At 39.3% G+C, this 20,043-nt stretch overlaps 1 protein-coding gene across 4 annotated transcripts in view; it reads right to left on the bottom strand.

Annotated features, from left to right (window-relative positions):
• Positions 1-304: 304 nt before the first annotated feature.
• STAG1 (stromal antigen 1) overlaps positions 305-20,043 on the bottom strand; it is a 405,253-nt gene continuing 385,514 nt past the window's right edge. For 3 of the 4 annotated variants that reach the window (XM_032265683.1, XM_032265691.1, XM_032265693.1), the window contains 6 exons: positions 13,176-13,381; positions 7,755-7,929; positions 5,553-5,663; positions 4,583-4,697; positions 2,421-2,501; positions 305-2,332 (listed from right to left, as the gene is read on the bottom strand). In XM_032265683.1, coding sequence (XP_032121574.1) covers positions 2,309-2,332; positions 2,421-2,501; positions 4,583-4,697; positions 5,553-5,663; positions 7,755-7,929; positions 13,176-13,381 — 712 coding nt within the window. In that variant the 3' untranslated portion in view covers positions 305-2,308. The remainder of the gene's footprint in view (positions 2,333-2,420; positions 2,502-4,582; positions 4,698-5,552; positions 5,664-7,754; positions 7,930-13,175; positions 13,382-20,043) is intronic. The other variant, XM_032265673.1, reaches the window with a different exon arrangement.

The raw sequence follows: 20,043 nt of genomic DNA, 5'->3' as shown, positions 1-20,043 counted from the left end.
AGTGGACGTTCCCTGAATGCCTCATGCAAAACTCAGTTTGCAAGAGACTCCTCCTAAACAGATGACTTGGCCTACCCACACTCCAGAGAAATCTGAAGAATAAAAGTTAGTGAGCTAGTCCTAAATTCTGCTTTAAAAAAAAAAAAAAAGCCAAAACAACAAAACCCCCAGCTCACTAATATGGGTTAGCTTGCTGTCATTTAACAAATTGTCAGAAATTGTAAACTCTCTCAAGAGCCACAGGACAGGAAATCCTCTCTCTAAAGCCATACCTAGTATGAACAATAGGATGACTACCACAAGCCTGATTTTGAATAGTTTATTAAAGGAAAGGTGAAGCATCAGTTTCAAATTGTACAAAAGGAAAAAAAACCTCATATTGCAAATGTACAATTTACAGAATTACTAGCAAAACCAATCAAGGAGACACCGAAAATACAAAAATTTGATTGACTTCAAACTGAACTGGAAACCCATTGGAGTAGATATTAAGCCTTTTTTGTGTGTGGCATGGTAGTCTACCAATTGTCGGCGTCTGTTTTCGATACGAGACTGTCACACAAAGCATCAGTTTGTGCATGTGCCAGGGCATCTCATGGCTTGCTCCCCAGCCAAAACCACAGGGAGGCAGGGCTGGGGTAGACAGTCCAGTCATTCCTGCGCCTTCACTTCCAGTGAGCCTACAATTCTGGGAGAAATTGATGCCCCAGCTCCCCTAACCAACTGGAGCCCAAGAATTGCTGAATTAGCAGAGAAAACATTTTTGGTGACCAAGTTTTTTCAGAACTGTACAAATGTTGAGAAAAATGTTTCATGTCTGTTTACTAAAAGGATGAATAAAATCATCCATCTTGCTTTCCCGCACAAAAGATGATCACTGGGTGCGCAGAATTTTTAAAAACGTTTTTCGTATTTCATAAAAAGGGAAAGCCTCATGATTCTGTTGCAGCTACTTTAAAAACCAGCCCAGAACAGCTGTGGATGGATTGGTTTGGAAATTCTGAGGCTTACTTTAGAAATCCGAAAGGAAGAAACTAAGCGGGCTTTAAAAAACAATAGCAGCAAGTCGTAAGAGTCTAGGCAGAATGTAACTCTAAACCATTGTAGACGGTCCTGAAGATTAATAATTTCTTTCCCCAAAAAAAGTATTCTTAATATGCACATTTAACACTGAAATGTAGCTGTAATTCAAGGTAAGCTTAGGAACTTCACCCTCTAAGCACAGACTTCTATGCGGCACATACTTCTATAATCAGTAAACTTAATTCACAAAATTAGCGCATAAGGGTATTAAGTGCATGGGAAGTAGACACAGTTATGTTACACTTAAAATTACTTTTGAATGATAAAGGATTTCTTCATGATTATCTTAAAATGGAAATCTGTGTAACTTCAATTTGGCAGGGCATGAAATAAGTGGTAAAAACAGCAAACTGATAACTTGAGAATCATTTTTGTTTTACTGAGAATACTTTATTTGCTGGTAGAAGTTGCTAAAAATGCACAGAACAAATACCAATAGAAAATGCACTGTATTCGAATCTCCCTAGTCTATATAAAATGAACGGTGTACAGCATCTGTTGGAAAAATGGCTGCAAGGACATTTCTTATTTTATGCCCACTTATAAATAAAAATAAACCTTTTTATTCAAGAGTATATAAAATCTGGGAATTCATATCCATATCCACAGAGGGTGTGTGGTTTTTGGCAGAGATGCACTGTATCAGAATTTCATCTTAGCTTGTCAGTGTTCTGCTCCTTCATATTTGTGTTCCACAAGGTCAACCAAATCCAGTGAGCTCCAAAACACTCTTCAGCAATTAGGATGAGCTGCTTACTCATAGGTTTAATAAAAATGGTTAGCTTTTAAAACATAAAAAGGCAAAATGTTAAAACGGTTTTAAATTGTACAACAGGAAAATAAAGTTAAAAATATTTTTTTTTTTTTACTCAATGTTGAGTTTTCATAAAACAGGTGTATAACAGTGTTTATCTTGACAGCTGTTTTAAAAATTTAAAATTTCTTCCTCCCTCCAGAAAAACACACACATCTGTATTGGGATAAGTCCAATAGTAGGACTCAAATGATTTTCAGGTCAGTCTTTGTGAGTTGACATTCACCAACATTCCCTTGGGTAATTTACATGCTCCTCTTCTGTCACTGCAAAAAGGAACTGACCTTAATCATTTGATTAAAAAACAAATCAGATCACATCAAAAGTGTTTTTCCCCATACAAGCTATCACAGTATATAGGCCTCTAGCTCTAAATAATAGAGTTCCAGATTTGTAAATTTTCTTCAGACTTCAGAACATAGGCATTCCAAATCCCTAGAAAAATGATGAGAAACATAATTATTAATTTCATGCATAAACAGGACCCAGAAACCATAAACAAAAAGTAGTAATTAACATTTACTGAATCATCTTCTATGATAGCTGCAGAGTCAAAGAAGTCTGGCCTTAGCTCAGCTCTCTCGCGCCGATTTCTTGATGGAGGCTAGAAAGAGAAATTGGTTTCTTAGTTTTTTTCTGAAATTAAGACAATGAATTGTGATAATCAGCTAATATTTCTGACAGTATCATAAATACACAGAACTGCTGAGTCAATTTTGAAAGGAAGAAGATAATCTGGCTTTTATATGAAACAGATTTTTAAAATAACAGTACTTCTGGCTTTTAATTATGTTGGCAAAAACAATGTGAAAAACTTCCAAGTTATAATGAATAAACTGAACATGTAAATACATATAAATACCTTTGGGCCTACATGCCCAGGACATATCTTCCCTTTAAAGTCACAGAAAAATTATAAAATTGATTAAATACTAGGTGATAAACCTCTGTGAATTCCCCAAAGCAGGTAAATGGAAAGGTGGGAGGTGGGAGGTTACAGATTGGAGTAACACAGATTGGAGTAATATCTCATTTATATTTGCAAAACTTACAAAAACTTTTCATTATGGAAAATTCACAACATACAAAGCAGAATGTTATGGGCTGAATTATGTCCCTTTAAAATATGTATGTTGAAGTCCTAATTCAGTACCTCAGAACACACCAGTATTTGGTGACAGGACCTTTAAAGAGGTAATTAAGGTAAAATGAGGTCATATGGGTGTGCCCTAATTGAATATTGTTGGGGCCCTTATAAGAAGGGGAGACACACATACAGGAAAGACCATCTAATGGCAAAGGAAGAAGGCAGCCATCTACAAGCCAAGAAGAGAAGCCCCAAAAGAAATAACCTTCATCTCGAGACTTCTAGCTTCCAGAAATGTGATAAAAAAATAAATTTCTGGGCTAGGTACGGTGGCTCACACCTGTAATCCCAGCACTTTGGGAGGCCAAGGTGGGCAGATCACAAGGTCAAGAGAGACCATCCTGGCCAACATGGTGAAACCTGGTCTCTACTAAAAATTCAAAAATTAGCTGGGCACAATGGCACATGCCTGTAGTCCCAGCTATTCGGGAGGCTGAGGAGGAGAATCGCTTGAACCTGGGAGGTGGAGGTTGCAGTGAGCCGAGATGGCACCACTGCACTCCAGGCTGGGTGACAGAGGGAGACTCCTCCTCAAAAATAAATAAATAAATTTCTGTTTAAATCACTCTGTCTGTGGTATTTAAGGCAGCCTTAGCAAATACACAGAAAAAACAGAATGATGAATTTCTATGTATCCATCACCCAGTTTCAAAAATTTTCAAACATTTGGCCAGTCCTGTTCTACTGAGTCTGTCTTTTCTTCCCTATGTAATTTCACCTGTAACTACTTCAATGTGTTGTCTATAACTGATGAGAGCTTTTGAAAAAACATAACCACCATGCATTATTCCTAAAAAAAAAAAAAATAAGTTCTTTGTATCATCTATGGTTATATCATCTCAAACACGTCCATATCTCAGACATGTCTTTTCATACTGAATAAGTCCCATATTAGGCATTTAGTTATGCTGAAGCACAGTGGATTTTTGTCAGGCTCAAATTTAAAGCACAAGAGGCCAGATATACATGCTGTGCTGAGACGGAGATCTGGTATGAGCTCTCTTCTAAGAAGGTAAAAAGAAAGAACCAGTTTCTGTTATTGCCAGAATTCAAAATATGACTGCTTTGAAAGCAGGTTTGAAAAACATCCAAGCTCATCCAAATGCCCACTGTTTTGGTCAATGTTACCTCCTCCTCATCTCACCCTTCCTCCCAGAATTGAGAATAAGAGGATTTTTTTTTTTTTTTTTGAGACTGAGTTTTGGTCTTGTTGCCCAGGCTGAAATGTAATGGCACGATCTCGACTTAACGCAACCCTCCGCCCCCTGGGTTCAAGCTATTCTCCTGCCTCAGCCTCCCGAGTAGCTGGGATTACAGGTGTGTGCCACCATGCCTAGCTAATTCTGTATTTTTAGTAGAGATGGGTTTTCTCCATGTTGGTCAGGCTGGTCTCAAACTCCCAACCTCAGGTGATCCACCCACCTTGGCCTCCCAAAGTGCTGGGATTGTAGGTGTGAGCCACCGTGCCTGGCCTAAGAGGATCACCTTATACCAATGCCCCCACATATTTTAACAAAAGAAAAATGTAATTTCTCTACCAGATCGATAACCATGGTGTCCTCAAATTCTTCATTCATATCTTCTAACTGGCTTCGGGATGACATCATCACATCTTCAAAGATGGGCTCAGCATCTTCCTCCATTAGACCCCGACTAATAAGAAAAAGGTATAGTCAGAAAGCTAATCAGACTCCACCATTTGGAGGCCTGGCTGTTTCTCAGATTAGCTCTTCTAACCAACTGAAGTATACCTTCTAATCATGACCTGCAGACTACACAAATTATTATACTGAACCCCAAGACAATTTAGAATCATTCCTTTGGTTCATTCAAGATTTCATCTCACACATCAAATGGAAGTACAATTTTAGATTGAATTAACAATGGTTGTTAACATTTATTTAGCTATGTGTCAATTCCTCTAAAATTCTTATTGGTACTATTATCATACTAATTTTACAAATGAGGAAACTTTGTTTTTTGTTATTTTTTGAGACAGAGTCTCGCTCTGTCACCCAGGTTGGAGTGCAGTGGTGCAATCTAACTTCACTGCAACGTCTGCCTGGGTTTAAGCAATTCTCCTTCCTCAGCCCCCTGAGTACCTTGGATTTGGGTGCCCGCCACCATGCCTGGCTAATTTTTGTACTTTTAGTAGAGATGGGGTTTCACTATGTTGGCCAGGCTGGTCTTGAACTCCTCACCTCAAGTTATCTGCCCACCTTGGCCTCCCAAAGTGCTGCGATTACAGGTGTGAGATACCATGTCCAGCCAGCACAGATGTTTTAGAGCTTGCCCATGGCCATGCAGCTGCCAAGGGGCAGAGCTAGGATTTAAATGCTGAAAGTATTAAGAACCCATTGCCCTCCCTTCCTATCCTATGCTGCATAGCATAACAAGAATTGTAATTTTAACTCCTAAGACCAAACATCAAAGATACCTAAGTCATTTCACAAAATAATGGGCATCACATAGTTGTTAGGTTCTTGTGATACTCAATGTGACACTTACACAGCATGCCTCACTCCAGTTCTCACTTTCATGTAGTTCATTCCTGTTCTGTCCTTCCGATTTAAGTCTTCTAACTTCGGCTGGCCTAACCAAGAGATCTGCATCTGAGGACTAAAAGAGGATGCTATTAATTTTGTAGCAGCAGATGACGAATTTAGCTAATGAGCTTCCATGCTGAGAAAGCCAAGGTAGGTTCACTTAATCCCATGTAGAAGAAATTAGCTGGATTTATTCTGGTGCCTTTTTATAAAAAAGGCAGTAAGTTGCCCAAAGATAGCCATAAGTCTCCAAAAGAAGCTGGCTGAGGCTAATGGTTAGATGCTTAAACTATCGACCTTGTTCCCCAAATCTCTGCCAAACAAGGGTTCTCAGACCTCTGTCTTGGGCTGCTGCCCCACTCACAGGTGTACCTAGCTGGATAGCAGACCCCTAACTAACAGAAATTATGTTGGTCTGGCAGCTGAAGCTCTCCAGAATTCAGCAAGGAAGAATATAGCATCTTTTCTCAGTCTTTATGGAGTCAAATCTCTACTTGTATTCTAAAACTTACTGTCACATGGAAATGTGCATCAACATGCCTCTTAGGAATTTTTTTTTTTTTTTTAAAAGACGGGGTCTCACTCTGTCACCCAGGCTGGAATGCAGTGGTACGATCTCAGCTCACTATAACCTCTGCCTCTCAGGATCCTGTGATCCTTGCACCTCAGCCTCCCGAGTAGCTGAGACCACAGGCATGTGGCACCACGCCTGGCTAATTTTCTTTTTTTGTTGTTGAGACAGTCTCACTATGTCACCCACGCTGGGGTGCAGTGGTGCAATTTTGGCTCACTGCAACCTCTACCTCCTGAGTTCAAGCAATTCTTATTCCTTAGCCTTCTGAGTAGTTGGGATCACAGGCATATGCCTCCATGTCTGGCTAATTTTTGTATATTTTTGCAGAGATGGGGTTTTGCCATGTTGCCCAGGTTGGTCTCGAACTCCTGAACTCAAGTTATCACACGCCTCAGCCTCCCAAAGTGCTGGGATTAAAGGTGAGAGCCACCATGTCCAGCCAGGAATTTTATAGGATGTGAACTTCAGTGATTTTTTAGCTAATACAAACTGCCACATGAAGTTGTGTCTAAGTAACTGTCTTTATATCATGTGGTACTAAAACCTATAAACCTGGAACAGGGAAAATAAGGCAGACCATGGCCACTGGGACTGACAAATGGTAAGGTCAGAGAGGCAAGGCAGGCTGCTAAAACAAGGAGAAACTCACCTTGTAGGAAAAGGGGTGGGGATACTGGTTAGGTAACCCATCTAGGGATGCTGGCCATAAGGCAAACCACCTTCTAGGACACTCAGCAGCACAAGAATGCCCAGTTGTACCATGGCTGACAGTGAGTATCCTCTTGGGTTTGAAGGCTGATCCTTCAGAGCAAAGGGGCCTTACGAAAACCCAGGATTTGATACTTCTAACATTGTCTCTATTTTCAGGCTAACTAAATTTGTTCAGTTCAAGTAAGAGTTCTTCCTCTTATCCATCAGAGTAATTCACAGCATTACCTCACTATACACAGAAACACGAGGATCTCAGAGAATTTCAAAGTTGGATGGAAAACAACAATAAGTTAAGATTTTTATAAGCAAAACACACCATCACTCTCCGCCTTCTCTACAATTTTCTGTGTACTAGAAAACATTTTAATTACAAGCATTGAGAAAAGTAAGACCTTGATTCTCTTTTTGAGGGCAACTATTCTCAGAATTTATCAAGTTAGATTTTAAAAATTCTTAATCCATGAGAAGTTTGAGTTTAAAATATAAATGTAACAAAACAAAAAATTAAATGGATAATAAAGGTAATACAGTCATAAGCTCTTATAGGTTTTCAAGGAAGTAACCTGCATTATCTTCTGGGCAAGTCCCTGAGAAGAAACAGACCTGTCCAATGAAAATGCGCATTCAAACTAAAATTAGCACTTAGTAAGACACCATACATTTAAAGATCTGTGAACTTCCAGGAACTGATATCCCCAACAATGTTTGCAGACTTTTTATAGTTCTTCTCATATAAAGTGCTTACCCTTTGTGGCTTCATTTCTCATGAATTAAGTGACCAGTAATATGTTCTCATGAACAAATAAAGTTTTTATTAAATAGTTTTACTTTCTTTAAATATTTTTTTTTTTGCCAAGAAGACTAATTTTTGCTACTTACTTGTGTAAAAAGTCTGGTTCAGAACCATGTTCAGACTCGGGCTCTTGAATTTGCTCTCCCATGGGCCGGCTATTCTCCCGCAGTACAGTAGATGTGAGCTGTGGTGCTGGCAGGGGGCCAGGTGTCTGAATCATGGTGTCAGTCCTGTTTAGCCATGTGTTATCCAGACTCTCATCTGTAAAATTCCAGTTAGGGTCACAGAATGTTGTGGGTGGAGTGAACTCTGGTGACAGTTACAGAGTTGTGAAGAGTGTGGCTCTGCAATTAGAACTGCCTATTTTAAATCCCAGTTCCACCACTTATTTATATGACTTTGTATAAGTCATTAAACTTCCAAAGTTGAGTTTTCTCATATATACAATGGGGACATCATTACCTAATCTCACAAAGTTGTAGGGACTAAATGAGGTAATGTATGTAACCACTGAATGTTAGCTATCATCACATCATCATCTCTGTAAGTCCCTCCATCTCTAAAGATTCATTCATCCTAGAGGAAGATTGCAGCCAGGCGGAGACCTCTCCTGCTTTTCTTTGCTGAAGCAACAAAAGGCCTATTTCCTGGGCCTGGAAGGGGTTCCAGTCAGCAGCAATTAAAGTCTGATTGGCTTTTGTGGAGAAATAAGCAAATCCCTTTACACAACTGGACAATGATCAATAACTTTTTGCCAAGTTATACATGTGGAGATGGGTTGAGAGGTATACCGTTTTCATGCCTCTACGTCTTTCAGAGAAGCCTTCCCTGATTACCCCTACCCAATTCGCATTTACCATTCTTTAAAAATATTTTTTTTTAAAGATAGAATCTTGCTCTGTTGCCCAGGCTGGAGTGCAGTGGTGAGATCTCAGCTCACTGCAACCTCTGCCTCTGGGTTCAAGTGATTCTACTGACTTAGCCTCTCAAGCAGCTGGGATTACAGGCACCAACCACCACACCCAGCTCATTTTTGTATTTTTAGTAGAGATGGGGTTTCATCATGTTGGCCAGGCTGGTCTCAAACTCCTGACCTCAGGTGATCCACCTGACTTCGCCTCCCAAAGTGCTGGGATTACAAGCGTGCACCACTGCACCCAGGTGAAGATGGTTTATAAAGATTTGAGCAGATTAAAGCATTATTCACAGACTATCCTGATAAAATATTACCTATTTTTTTTTTTTTTTTTTAAGATGGGGTTTTGCTGTGTTGCCTAGGTTGATCTCAAACTCCTGAGCTCAAAGCAATCCACCCATCTCCCAAAGTGCTGGGATTAAAGGCATGAGCTACTATCCTCGGCCAAGTTTCTACAAACATTCTAAATTATTCTAAATATGGTAAGGCTTCTTAAAAAGTATCACTGCTTTGGTTTTCCTTCTCAAGAATTTTAATCACAATATATAGTAGGAATCCCATTGCTTTTCCTCTCCTTAAGTATCCGAGATGTGTGTGTTAGGTTCCTCCTTTGCCATCGAGCATCCTATTTCTCAGGTTTCTGATATTTTGTTAGACACATATGTACATTCTAGATTGGCTTTTCTGTGCTTGGAAATACCCATTGTCTGGTTAACTTAATTCCTCTAATCTGAAGTTCACTACGGAATCTCTTCTGAGTTAACAAAGACATGTTTCATCATCTATTCATAACACTTCATTCAACATTTAATTCAAAACTTTTATTTTCTATGACACTTAAAATTTTATGATAAAAAGATTATCATCACTTAGGTTCTGAACCTGGTAAACTCATCTGTCAGCTGTCTACTACGTCATCTTTTCCAGAAAAATTTTCCTGTATTCATGAAAAGTTTAGTCACTGTCTATATGTTCCCAGAACCACCTGTGTTTGGTGCATCAGAGCACTGACCATGGTGAAATCAAACAGCCTGTTTCTGTTCTCTCGCTTCCTATCTGCACTCACAGCAGATTAATACCTAATCTGTAGCAACTAGCGCAATTCTTAGGAAGGCACTTGGCAGAATCTTACTGAATGAATGGATAACTCCAGGAAGAACTCACTCATCTTAAACAGATGCTTCTAATCCTTTAGAGATTCCTCAATGAAAATATTTCTTGTAATACTTTCTCATTTCCATCTCTGAAGGATGAAACTCTGCAGCCTAAGGGTTCTGCAATGCAACCCATCTTAATCATTTTGTAAATCTCAAATGAAAAAGTTTTTTCTTTTTTGTAATTTAAACAAATTAAGTTATCTAGTCCACATAAGCTTCTCTTAATCTTGAAAATGATATTGACTGCACCATTAGTGAACATTATGGCTATTTAAATTCTCTAAGCTTTAGTTTCTTTTGTCAAAAATTTAGATAATAGCATTGACTTATAAGACATTTATACACTTATGTGTCATTCACTATGTGTCAGAGATGACCTAAGTGCTTTACAAATATTAGTCAAATAAATGATTAAGTGATATAACCGATGTTAAAACGTGTTCCTAGTACATAGCAAAGATTTGATGAATGTTGGCTAATAAGAATATTACATTCAAGGCTGGGCATGGTGGCTCACGCTTGTAATCCCAGCACCGTGGAAGGCCGAGGCAGGTGGATTACCTGAGGTCAGCAGTTCAAGACCAACCTGGCCAACATGGTGAAACCCCGTCTCTATTTAAAAAAAAAAAAAAAAAAAATTACACTGAAGAACGGCCAGGCACGGTGTCTCATGCCTGTAATCCTAACACTCTGGGAGGTTGAGGCATGTGGATCACTTGAGTCCGGGAGTTCAAGACCAGCCTAGGTAACATGTGAAACCTAGGCTGAAACCCTGTCTCTACAAAAAATACAAAAATTATCCAGTTGTGGTGGCGCACGCCTATAGTCCCAGCTAGTTGGGGGCTGAGGTGGGAGAATTGCTTAAGCCAGGGAGCCTGCAGCTGGAAAACACTGCAGCCTTGGCGACAGAGTGAGATCCTGTCTCTCTAAAACAAAACAAAACAAAAAAACGCCAGGTGCAGTGGGTCAAGCCTATAATCCCAGCACTTTGAGAAGCCAAAGTGAGTGGATCACTTGCGGTCAGGAGTTCGAGACCAGCCTGGCCAAGATGGCGAACCCCGGTCTCTACTAAAAATGCAAATATTAGCTGAGTGTGGTGGTGGGTGCCTGTGATCCCAGCTACTAGGGCGTCTGAGGCAGAAGAGTAACTTGAACCTGGGAGGCGGAGGTTGCAGTGAGCCAAGATCAGGCCATTGCACTACAGCCTGGGAAACAAGAGGGAGGAGACCCCCATCTTATAAAAATAGGGAAAATGCCTGTAGTCATCCTTTAGAGAAAAGTCCAGGCTCCAATATTACAAAGACAAGATTTTACATTTTCTTTCTCTGGACTTTTAAAAAAGACTTTGAAGGCCAGGTGCGGTGGCTCATGCCTCTAATCCTAACACTTTAGGAGGCTGCAGCAGGAGAATTGTTTGAACCCAGGAGGCAATTACTTGAACTTGCGCCATTGCACTCCAGCCTGGGGGACAAGAGCGAGACTTCGTATAAAAAAAAAAAAAAAAAAAGACTTTTAAGTCCCAAACCTGTAATTTGAAAAGAAATCTTAAACTTTGTCGAGATTTTGTTAAACTTAACAGTAACATTTATATTCTTTTATTCCTTTTGAAATACAGTTGTTTCCTATGAACTAGAAGTTAAAAAAAGAAAAGAAATATAGATGCTGCCTAGTTTATTGACTGATGCTATATATGAGGCATTACTATACAATGGTAACATTTGGATAATTTATTGAATGCTACCTATGTGCCAAGCACTGTGCTTATTAGTACTTTGTATGTACTAAATGGTTTATTTGTAGTATCTCATTTAATATTCACAGAGTAATTGACATGAGAAATACTCTGCTCATCCTTCATTTGATCAATGATTGAAACTTAGAGAGTTTAAGTAATATACTCAAAGGTCACATAGCTGATAATGAGAAGGCTAGGTATGCATTCTGATGTTATAATTTATGGGATCATCAATAGTCAATACTGTCTCCCCAATAATGAAAAGAATCATTAGATTTAAATTCGAATTAATTTGCCACAGATTTTAGCCAAACCTTTAGTGAGTAATTTTTTTAGGCAGCACAGGTAAGATGCTAAAAGAGAAGAAGTTATAAAAAGAACAAGAGAGAGAACTCAGATCACAGCCCTCCACTTGGTTTGGAGAAAGTTTATTAGAAGCATGGAGAAAGGGGAAGATTATTTGAGAAAATAAGCATTTTTTCTTTGAGGCTTCTCAGTAATTTTAATAGGAATGCTTTGTTTTAACAGAGCAATTTTTAGTTTTTTTTAGATATAGGAATACCTACTATTGATCAGATTTTCATGACACTTTAACTTCCCATTCCCCAGAGTCCAAGAGGCTTATAAAACCAGATTTAGCCATTACTGCCTTTATAAATAAATTAAATAATGGGCTGGCTGGGCATAGTGGCTCACACCTGTAACCCCAACACTGTGAGAGGCCGAGGTGGGCAGATCATGAGGTCAAGAGATTGAAATCATCCTGGCCAACATGGTGAAACCCTGTCTTTAAAAATACAAAAATTAGCTGGGTGTGGTGGTACGCGCCTGTAGTCCCAGCTACTCGGGAGGCTGAGGCAGGATAATTGCTTGAACCTGGGAAGCAGAGGTTGCAGTGAGAAGAGATCATGCCACTGAACTCCAGCCTGGTGACAGAGCAAGACTCCATCTCAAAAAAAAAAAAAAAAGATTAAATGATGGGAGTCTCGCTCTATCACCCAGGCTGGAGTGCAGTGGCATGATCATAGCTCACTGCAACCTCAAACTTCTGGGCTCAAGTGATTCTCCTACCTCAGCTTCCCAAGTAGCTGGGACTACAGCTGCATGCCACCAATTTTTAACAAAATTTTTCTTAAAGGTGGGAGTCTCGCTATGTTTCCCAGGCTGGTCTCAAATTTCCAGCCTCAACTTCCTGATCCTCCTGCCTCAGCCTCCCAAGTAACTGGGATTACAGGTGTGAGGCACCAAACCTGGAGGCCATCACTGTCTTACTGTTCCAACCAAGTGGTAAACTGGAAAACTATTCTGGTGGTATATTCAATTTGCTGCAGAAATCTACCCTCAAATTATCTGTATCTCACCTATGTTAGGAAGAATTTTAATGCAATAGCATTGTGACTATCTTACTTTAAATTTTAATGTATTAGAGGCATATAGTATGGGGATTGACTTTATAGACCTAGCTAATTGTTTCCCCTTGCTCTGTCCTCCTTTATGCTCCATGCTTCTTCAACTTCTTTTTCCTTGACCCTTTTCTGTCTCACTTTGTCTATTCCAATCTTTTTGCCTTAACATCTCAGTGTGAATCAAATATACAAAGAAATCATGTGCCTAATACTATTACCTTGCTTCAACAGATTATTTGCTACTTTATAAAACCAGGCAAATTGTTTGTCTCACAATATAAAGGCAGACTTACCTTCTACTCTTTTTTTATGAAGTGGGGGTCGTCCTTTCTTATTCCTTACTGATGAAGTTTTGCTGCTACTGCTTCCACTGTTCACAGACATTCTATCATCTTCACCCCCAGTGACTAATGAATTTCTATAGGAGATGAGTGGAAGCCATACATCTTCCCTCCTTTCCATCATCTGCTCGGTAAGGAATTTCTCTAAGTATGAATGGCTAGAAACACAATAAAAATACCAGTGATTTTCATGGAAGCAGATCATATCACTTACTTTTTCTTAATCTGAGGCTCTCTTTCTGCAGGTTCTGAAGAATACCTAAGGACACATAATTAAACTATTAACAATGGTCACCTTTGGAAAGAGGGGGACTGAGAAGTTAAGGTTTTGCTTCACAAATTCCTGGGATACTTAAAAGCAAGAGAGTGTATTACCTAAAGGTGTGTATATATGTATGGTCTTTCCTATATTCTTCCTGTGCTTTTAAACATCAATGTTAAAAAAAATCGAAGTTTAGCTCAAAAGGATTATTGAGTTTTCTTATAAAGTGTTCAAGCCAAGCAGGATTTCTAAGATGGTGGAGTAAGGAGGCTGGCATACCCTCTTTCCAGCAAAACAACATTTTAACTGATAAAAACTATAAAATACAATAATTTAAAGTCTCTGCAAATTGTCTTAAGGGCATACAGCAAATGGAGAAAAATTTATTCAAGAAAATTTGGCTAGGCGTGGTGGCTCACACCTGTAATCCCAGCACTTTGGGAGGCCAAGGCGGTTGGATGACGAGACCAACCTGCCAACATGGTGAAACCCCATCTCTACAAAAAAATTAGCTGGGTATGGTGGCACATGCTTGTAATCTCAGCTACTCACGAGGCTGAGGCAGGAGAATCGCTTGAACCTGGGAGGCGGAGGTTGCAGTGAGATGAGATGGTGCCACTGCACTCCAGCCTGGGCAACAGAGGAAGACTCTGTCTCAAAAAACAAACAAAAAACTAATACATTTTGGTAAGAACACAGAAGTTTGTAGCATTTGATCTACAACCTGTTCCTTTCCCTTGTTTCCTCCTCCCTGGCACTACAGCTCTGTGTTTTAGAAACTCTATCTAGTCCAGACAGGTGGCCAAGAAGATGGGGGTTCCCTCTCTCTCTAGTTCTCAGGCTACCCTGAAACAAAGAAGCATACCATTTGCATTTCTCATCACCTCCCAGCCCTGTGTTGTGTAAATTCTATTCTGAACAGCAACCAGGAAAAACGAAGCTCCTTTTATCCCACCTAGCCTCCATTCCTGGGGTAAAACATACCCTGGGCACAGCAGGCTGAGAACACGGGGGCCCTGAATGCCCCACCTCGAACTCCCCGTTGAGAGATTCCATACCTAGGGCAAGCGGAGAACCAGGAGTTATCCACCCTCTACCTTGCTCAAAGAGCCAGAGATCTTATTCTGGGAGAAGAGGGACACTGTCCCATCCCATCCTATTCTGCCCTCCTCCCCATTTCAGTGGCATAAAAGTTCAAGTTCTGCCTGGTAGCTGAGGCTGACTATAAAGAAGAAACTCTGCAGCTGGAGAGAGGAGTGAGGAGGAAAGGGGTGGTGATGACTTTATTTGGAATGAAATGCAGAAAATTCCTTTCTTAAGGGTGTTGACAACAGAGATCTTGATGGAGTGCAAATGAGAGGGTGCTGGTAGTTCTTTGACACTAGCAGCAACAAATGACAGAGCAAAGCAGCCGGAAGTTCAAGAGAAAACCAGAGAAAGAGACAGCCAAGAAGAATCTTCCTGGAGCCACAGTCAATCCTGGGAGTTGGACATGTTAACTAACTGACTGTAGTAATCATTTTACAACATATATGTGTATTGAAACAGCATAAATACTCCTTAAATATATATTATTTTTTAAAAGGAAGGAAAAAAGCTTAAAAAACAAAGTGATTCTTCATTTCAGCAGCTCCCTTTGATTCATCTGAATACAGCCTACCAAATCCTCCACTGTGCATATGTATCTATATCTATATATCTATATCTATATCTCAGCACTGAAAGAATGCTTTATCACCAATCTTTGATGATTATTAATAGGTTGCTGAGCTAACTTGGCATTTCATATGTTTCTTCTTATATGAAAGAAAGATAATATTTTATTGTTATTGATCTGCTTAAGGAATTGCTGCGCTTAAAGTTTCTTTTGTTTATAGGTTTCAAATTTTGTGAACTTATCTGTTTATCCATTAAGCATATTTGGAACAGGTTAAAAAAATAAAATAAAAAAAGTTTAATTTTTTGGGAGTTGGGAAAGCTATGCACATATCCTAAGCTGCATTCACTCATGGGCAAACAAGGGAAGGGAATGAATGAGGCAGACTTGAAAGCATTCCCCAAGCCACACACAGATCTATCAACATAGGGAGGAAGCTTCACTGGCAAAAGTGGTTTAAACACAACCTCTCACCAAACAGTGGCTGAACAAAAAGCTATTCTTATCCAGGAGCAACTCCTAGGAAGCCAGGCTTAAAATAAAATAATGTGCTTTCCTGGTTGTCTGAAGACTGTGCACAACCAAGGCTGCCCTTCTCAGGAACAATCAGAGAAGTATCTTCCAAGCTGCTAGTCCTTGGCCTAAAATGTGGGTCAAAAAAGTAAATACCCTGAATTATGAAAGTAGCTTGCAAGCCATACATACATCTAACGGTAAAGGTTAAACCTAACTGACTAAGGGGCTTAAGCAGAACCTCTGATCAGTAAGTGGCTTATGCTAACCCAAGAGTGACCCCCTCAGTAGCCAAAACAAATGATAAAAACCAAGGAAAAAGGATCTGAGCGAAGACATCAGAGGCTGCACAAGGCAGAGAAAATAGATTTCAGAGTTTGTTCATCCAAGGAACTAAACAAATAAATGAACAACAAAATAATAATATCAACCTCTAGAGGGCAGATAATTAGCAAACAGTAGATATTTCATAATATATCATTTTTGCTATATATATATATGTGTGTGTGTGTGTGTGTGTGTGTGTGTGTGTGTGTGTGTGTTTTTTTTTTTTATTTTTTTTTTTTTTTTTTTTTCTCCTTGGGACAAGGTCTCACTCTGTCACCCAGGCTGGAGTGCAGTGATGCAATCTTGGCTCACTGCAACCTCTACCTCCCAGGCTCAAGTCATCCTCCACCTCAGCCTCCACATACCACCATGCCCAGCTAATTTTTGTATTTTTGTAGAGACAGGATTTTGCCATGTTACCCAGGCTGGTCTTGAACTCGTGAGCTCAAGTGACTGGTCCGCCTCGGCCTCCCAAAGTGCTGAGATTACAGGGCGTGAGCCACAGCGCCTGGCTGAATGTCCAGTTTTTCAGAAAAAATTATGAGACATACAAAGAAATAGGAAAATGTGGTGGATACATTGAAAATAGAGCAAGCAGCAGCAACTTGGCCCACAAAGATTTCAAAGCAATGATTATAAATAGAAAGTCCCCAACTTACAATGGTTTGATTTGTAGTTGTTTTTTTTTTTTTTTTTAAACTTTATGTTAGTGCTTTTAGCTGTGTACATTAATGGTGAGTACCCATGCAACCATTCTGTTTTGTACTTTTAGTATAGTAGTCAACAAATTTCATAAGATATTTGACATTTCATTATAAAACAGGCTTTGTGTTAGATGATACTGTCAAACTATAGGCTAATGTTAAGTATCCTGCACTTAAAGGTAGGCTGTATTATTCTGTGATTTTTGGTAGATTAGGTGTATTAAATGCATTTTTGACTTACAATATTTTCAACTTATGATGAGGTTTATTAGGATATAACCACATCTTAAATCCAGGAGCATCGTATATTCAAAGAACTAAAGAAAATCATATCTAATTAAAAGTGGGTATGATGACAGTATCTCTCATGAAATAAAGAATATGAATAAAAAAAGAACCAAATGCGGTTCAAATTATGCGGTTGAAAGTATAATAAAAATTTAAAAATTACTATAGGGCTCAACAGTAGATCTGAGCTTATAAAAGCAAGAAACACCACACTTGAAGATATATCAAGATGCCATGTGAAGAAGGGAAAGAAAAAAGAATAAAGAAAAATGAACAGAAGGCTGGGTACAGTGGCTCACTCCTGTAATCCCAGCACTTTGGGAAGCTGAGGTGGGTGGATTACCTGAGGTTAGGAGTTTGAGACCTGCCTGGCCAACATGGTGAAACCCCGTCTCTACAAAAAATACAAAAAAAATTAGATGGGCATGGTGGCAGGCACCTGCGATCCCAGCTACTTGGGAGGCTAAGGCAGGAGAATCGCTTGAACTTGGGAGGTGGAGGTTGCAGTGAGCCAAGATCATGCCATTGCACTCCGGCCTGGCAACAAGAATGAAACTCTGTCTCAAAAAAAAAAGAAAAAAGAGAAAAAAATAAACAGAGCCTGAGAGCAGTACGGGATACCATTAAATATACTGACATATGTGTAATGGGAGTAACCAAGATCAAGATAGCAGAGGAAAAGGCAGAAAAATTCAGGAGAAATAATAGCTAAAAACGTGCCCAATTTGGCCAGGCATGGTGGCTCACGCCTGTAATCCCAGAACTCTGGGAGGCTGAGGCAGGTAGATCACAAAGTCAGGAGTTTGAGACCAGCCTGGCCAGTATGGTGAAATCCCCTTTTTACTAAAAATACAAAAATTAGCTGGGCGTGGTTACATGCACCTGTAGCCCCAGTTACTTGGGAGGCTGAGGCAGAAGAATCACTTGAACCTGGGAGGTGGAACTTATAGTGAGCAAAGATTGTGCCACTGCACTCCACCCTGGGCGACAGAACAAGACTCCATCTCAAAAAACAAAACAAAACAAACCCCCAAAAAACTCCCAGCTTGCCCAATTTGATGAAAAACATAATTTACACATCCAAAAAGTTCAACGAACTCTAGGATAAATGCAAAGAGAATGGATTCATCATAGGAAAAATGCCGAAAGCCAAGGATAAAAAGAAAATGATGAAAGTAGTAAAAGAAGAGTAGTTCATTACATACAAAGAAAATCCAATGAAATTAATGATTACTCTTATCATCATCTGGCTCACAATGGAGGCCAGAAGGTAGTGGGATGACATGGTCAAAGTGTTGAAGGTAAAAAATTATCAAACAAGAATCTTACATTGCTCACTGTAACCTCAAACTCTGGGGCTCAAAATCTTCTTGCTTCAGCCTCCCAAAATGCTGGGTTTACAGGCATGAGCCACCCAAGATAATCTGTTGCTATCAGACCTGCCTACTAAAGGAAGTTCATCAAGCTGAAAGCAAAATGACACCACAGGGTAATTTGAATTTACGTGAAAAACAGAGTGCCAGTAAAGGTAATTTGTGGTAGTAACAAAAGTATAATTATATATTTACTTATCCCTTCTCAACTGATTTAAAAAGCAAATACATAAAACAATATATATGTTACTGAATTGTTGGGTCAGTAACATAGACATGTAATGTATTTGACAATAAACACAAAAAAAGTGAATGAAAGAGAAGCTGTATTTGAGTATAGGAATGATACCAGATGGCAATTCGAATCCACAGGAAGAAATGAAGAGAACCAAAAAATGGTAAATAGGAAGAGTATTATAACAAACTCTATATACATACTTGCTTTCCTTTCTTTTCTCAGTGCCTATAAAAGATTATCTCAAGTATAACAATTTATTAATGAGTTTCTAATATATATAGATGGACTATGTATAACAAGAATAGCCAAAAAAGGGAGGAAGGAAATGGATTTATATAGAATTAAAGTTTCTGTATTTCCTTAGAATAAATCAGGATAAATCTCAGGTAAATTTTGTTTTGTTGAGGTGGAGTCTCACTTTATCACCCAGGCTAGAGCACAGTGGCACAATATTGGTTCACTGCAACCTCTGCTACCTGGGGTGCAAGCAGTTCTCACACCTCAGCCTCTCAAGTAGCTCGGATTACAGGCATGTGCCACCATGCCCAGCTAATTTTTGCATTGTTAGTAGAGATGGAGTTTCACCATGTTGGCCAGGCTGGTCTTGAACTCCTGACCTCAAGTGATCTGTCCACCTCGGCCTCCCAAAGTGCTGGGATTACAGGTGTGAGTCACTGTGCCCCACCAGTAAATTTTGATAAAATGTATATTGTAAGGCCTGGAAAAACAACTAGGAAAATAACTTAAAAAAATACGATTAAAGATTCATTAAAGGAATTAGTATGTTACACTAGAAAACATACGTTTAACATAAAAGAAGGCAGTAAAAGAGAAAGAATAAAAAAAAAAAAGCCCAGGAGACATATATTAAAAAACAGAAAGTATAGTAGTAGAGAATGTCACGTTGAATTTAAAAACAGATGATCCAATTTGCTGTCTATATGATACACACTTTAGATTCAAAGATACAAAGGCAGAAAGTAAAAGGATGGAAAAAAAGGTGTACCATGCAAACAGTAATCAAAATAAAGCTGGAGTGATTATACTAATATGACACAAAATTGTCTAGAGACAGAGAATGACACTTTGGAACAAGATTCAATTGGTCAGGAAGACGTAACAATTAAAAATGTATACACAGGCTGGGTAAGGTGGCTCATGCCTGTAATCCCAGCACTTTGAGAGGTTGAGGCGGGCAGATCACCTGAGGTCAGGAGTTTGAGGCCAGCGTGGCCAACATGGTGAAACCCTGTCTCTACTAAAAATACAAAATTAGCCGGACATGGTGGTGCATGCTTATAGTCCCAGCTATGCAGGAGGCTGGAGAATCAATGGAATGTGAGAGGCGGAGGTTGCAGTGAGCTTGAGACTGCACCACTACACTCCAGCCAGGGCAACAGAGTGAGACTCTGTCTCAAAAAAAAAAAAAAAAAAAAAAAAAAAAAAAAAAAAAAAAAG

This window comes from Sapajus apella, unplaced genomic scaffold, assembly GCF_009761245.1.
Source record: "Sapajus apella isolate SASKATOON/1434 unplaced genomic scaffold, GSC_monkey_1.0 scaffold4, whole genome shotgun sequence".
Taxonomy (NCBI): domain Eukaryota; kingdom Metazoa; phylum Chordata; class Mammalia; order Primates; family Cebidae; genus Sapajus; species Sapajus apella.
This window is presented reverse-complemented; position numbering and strand designations above follow the sequence as displayed.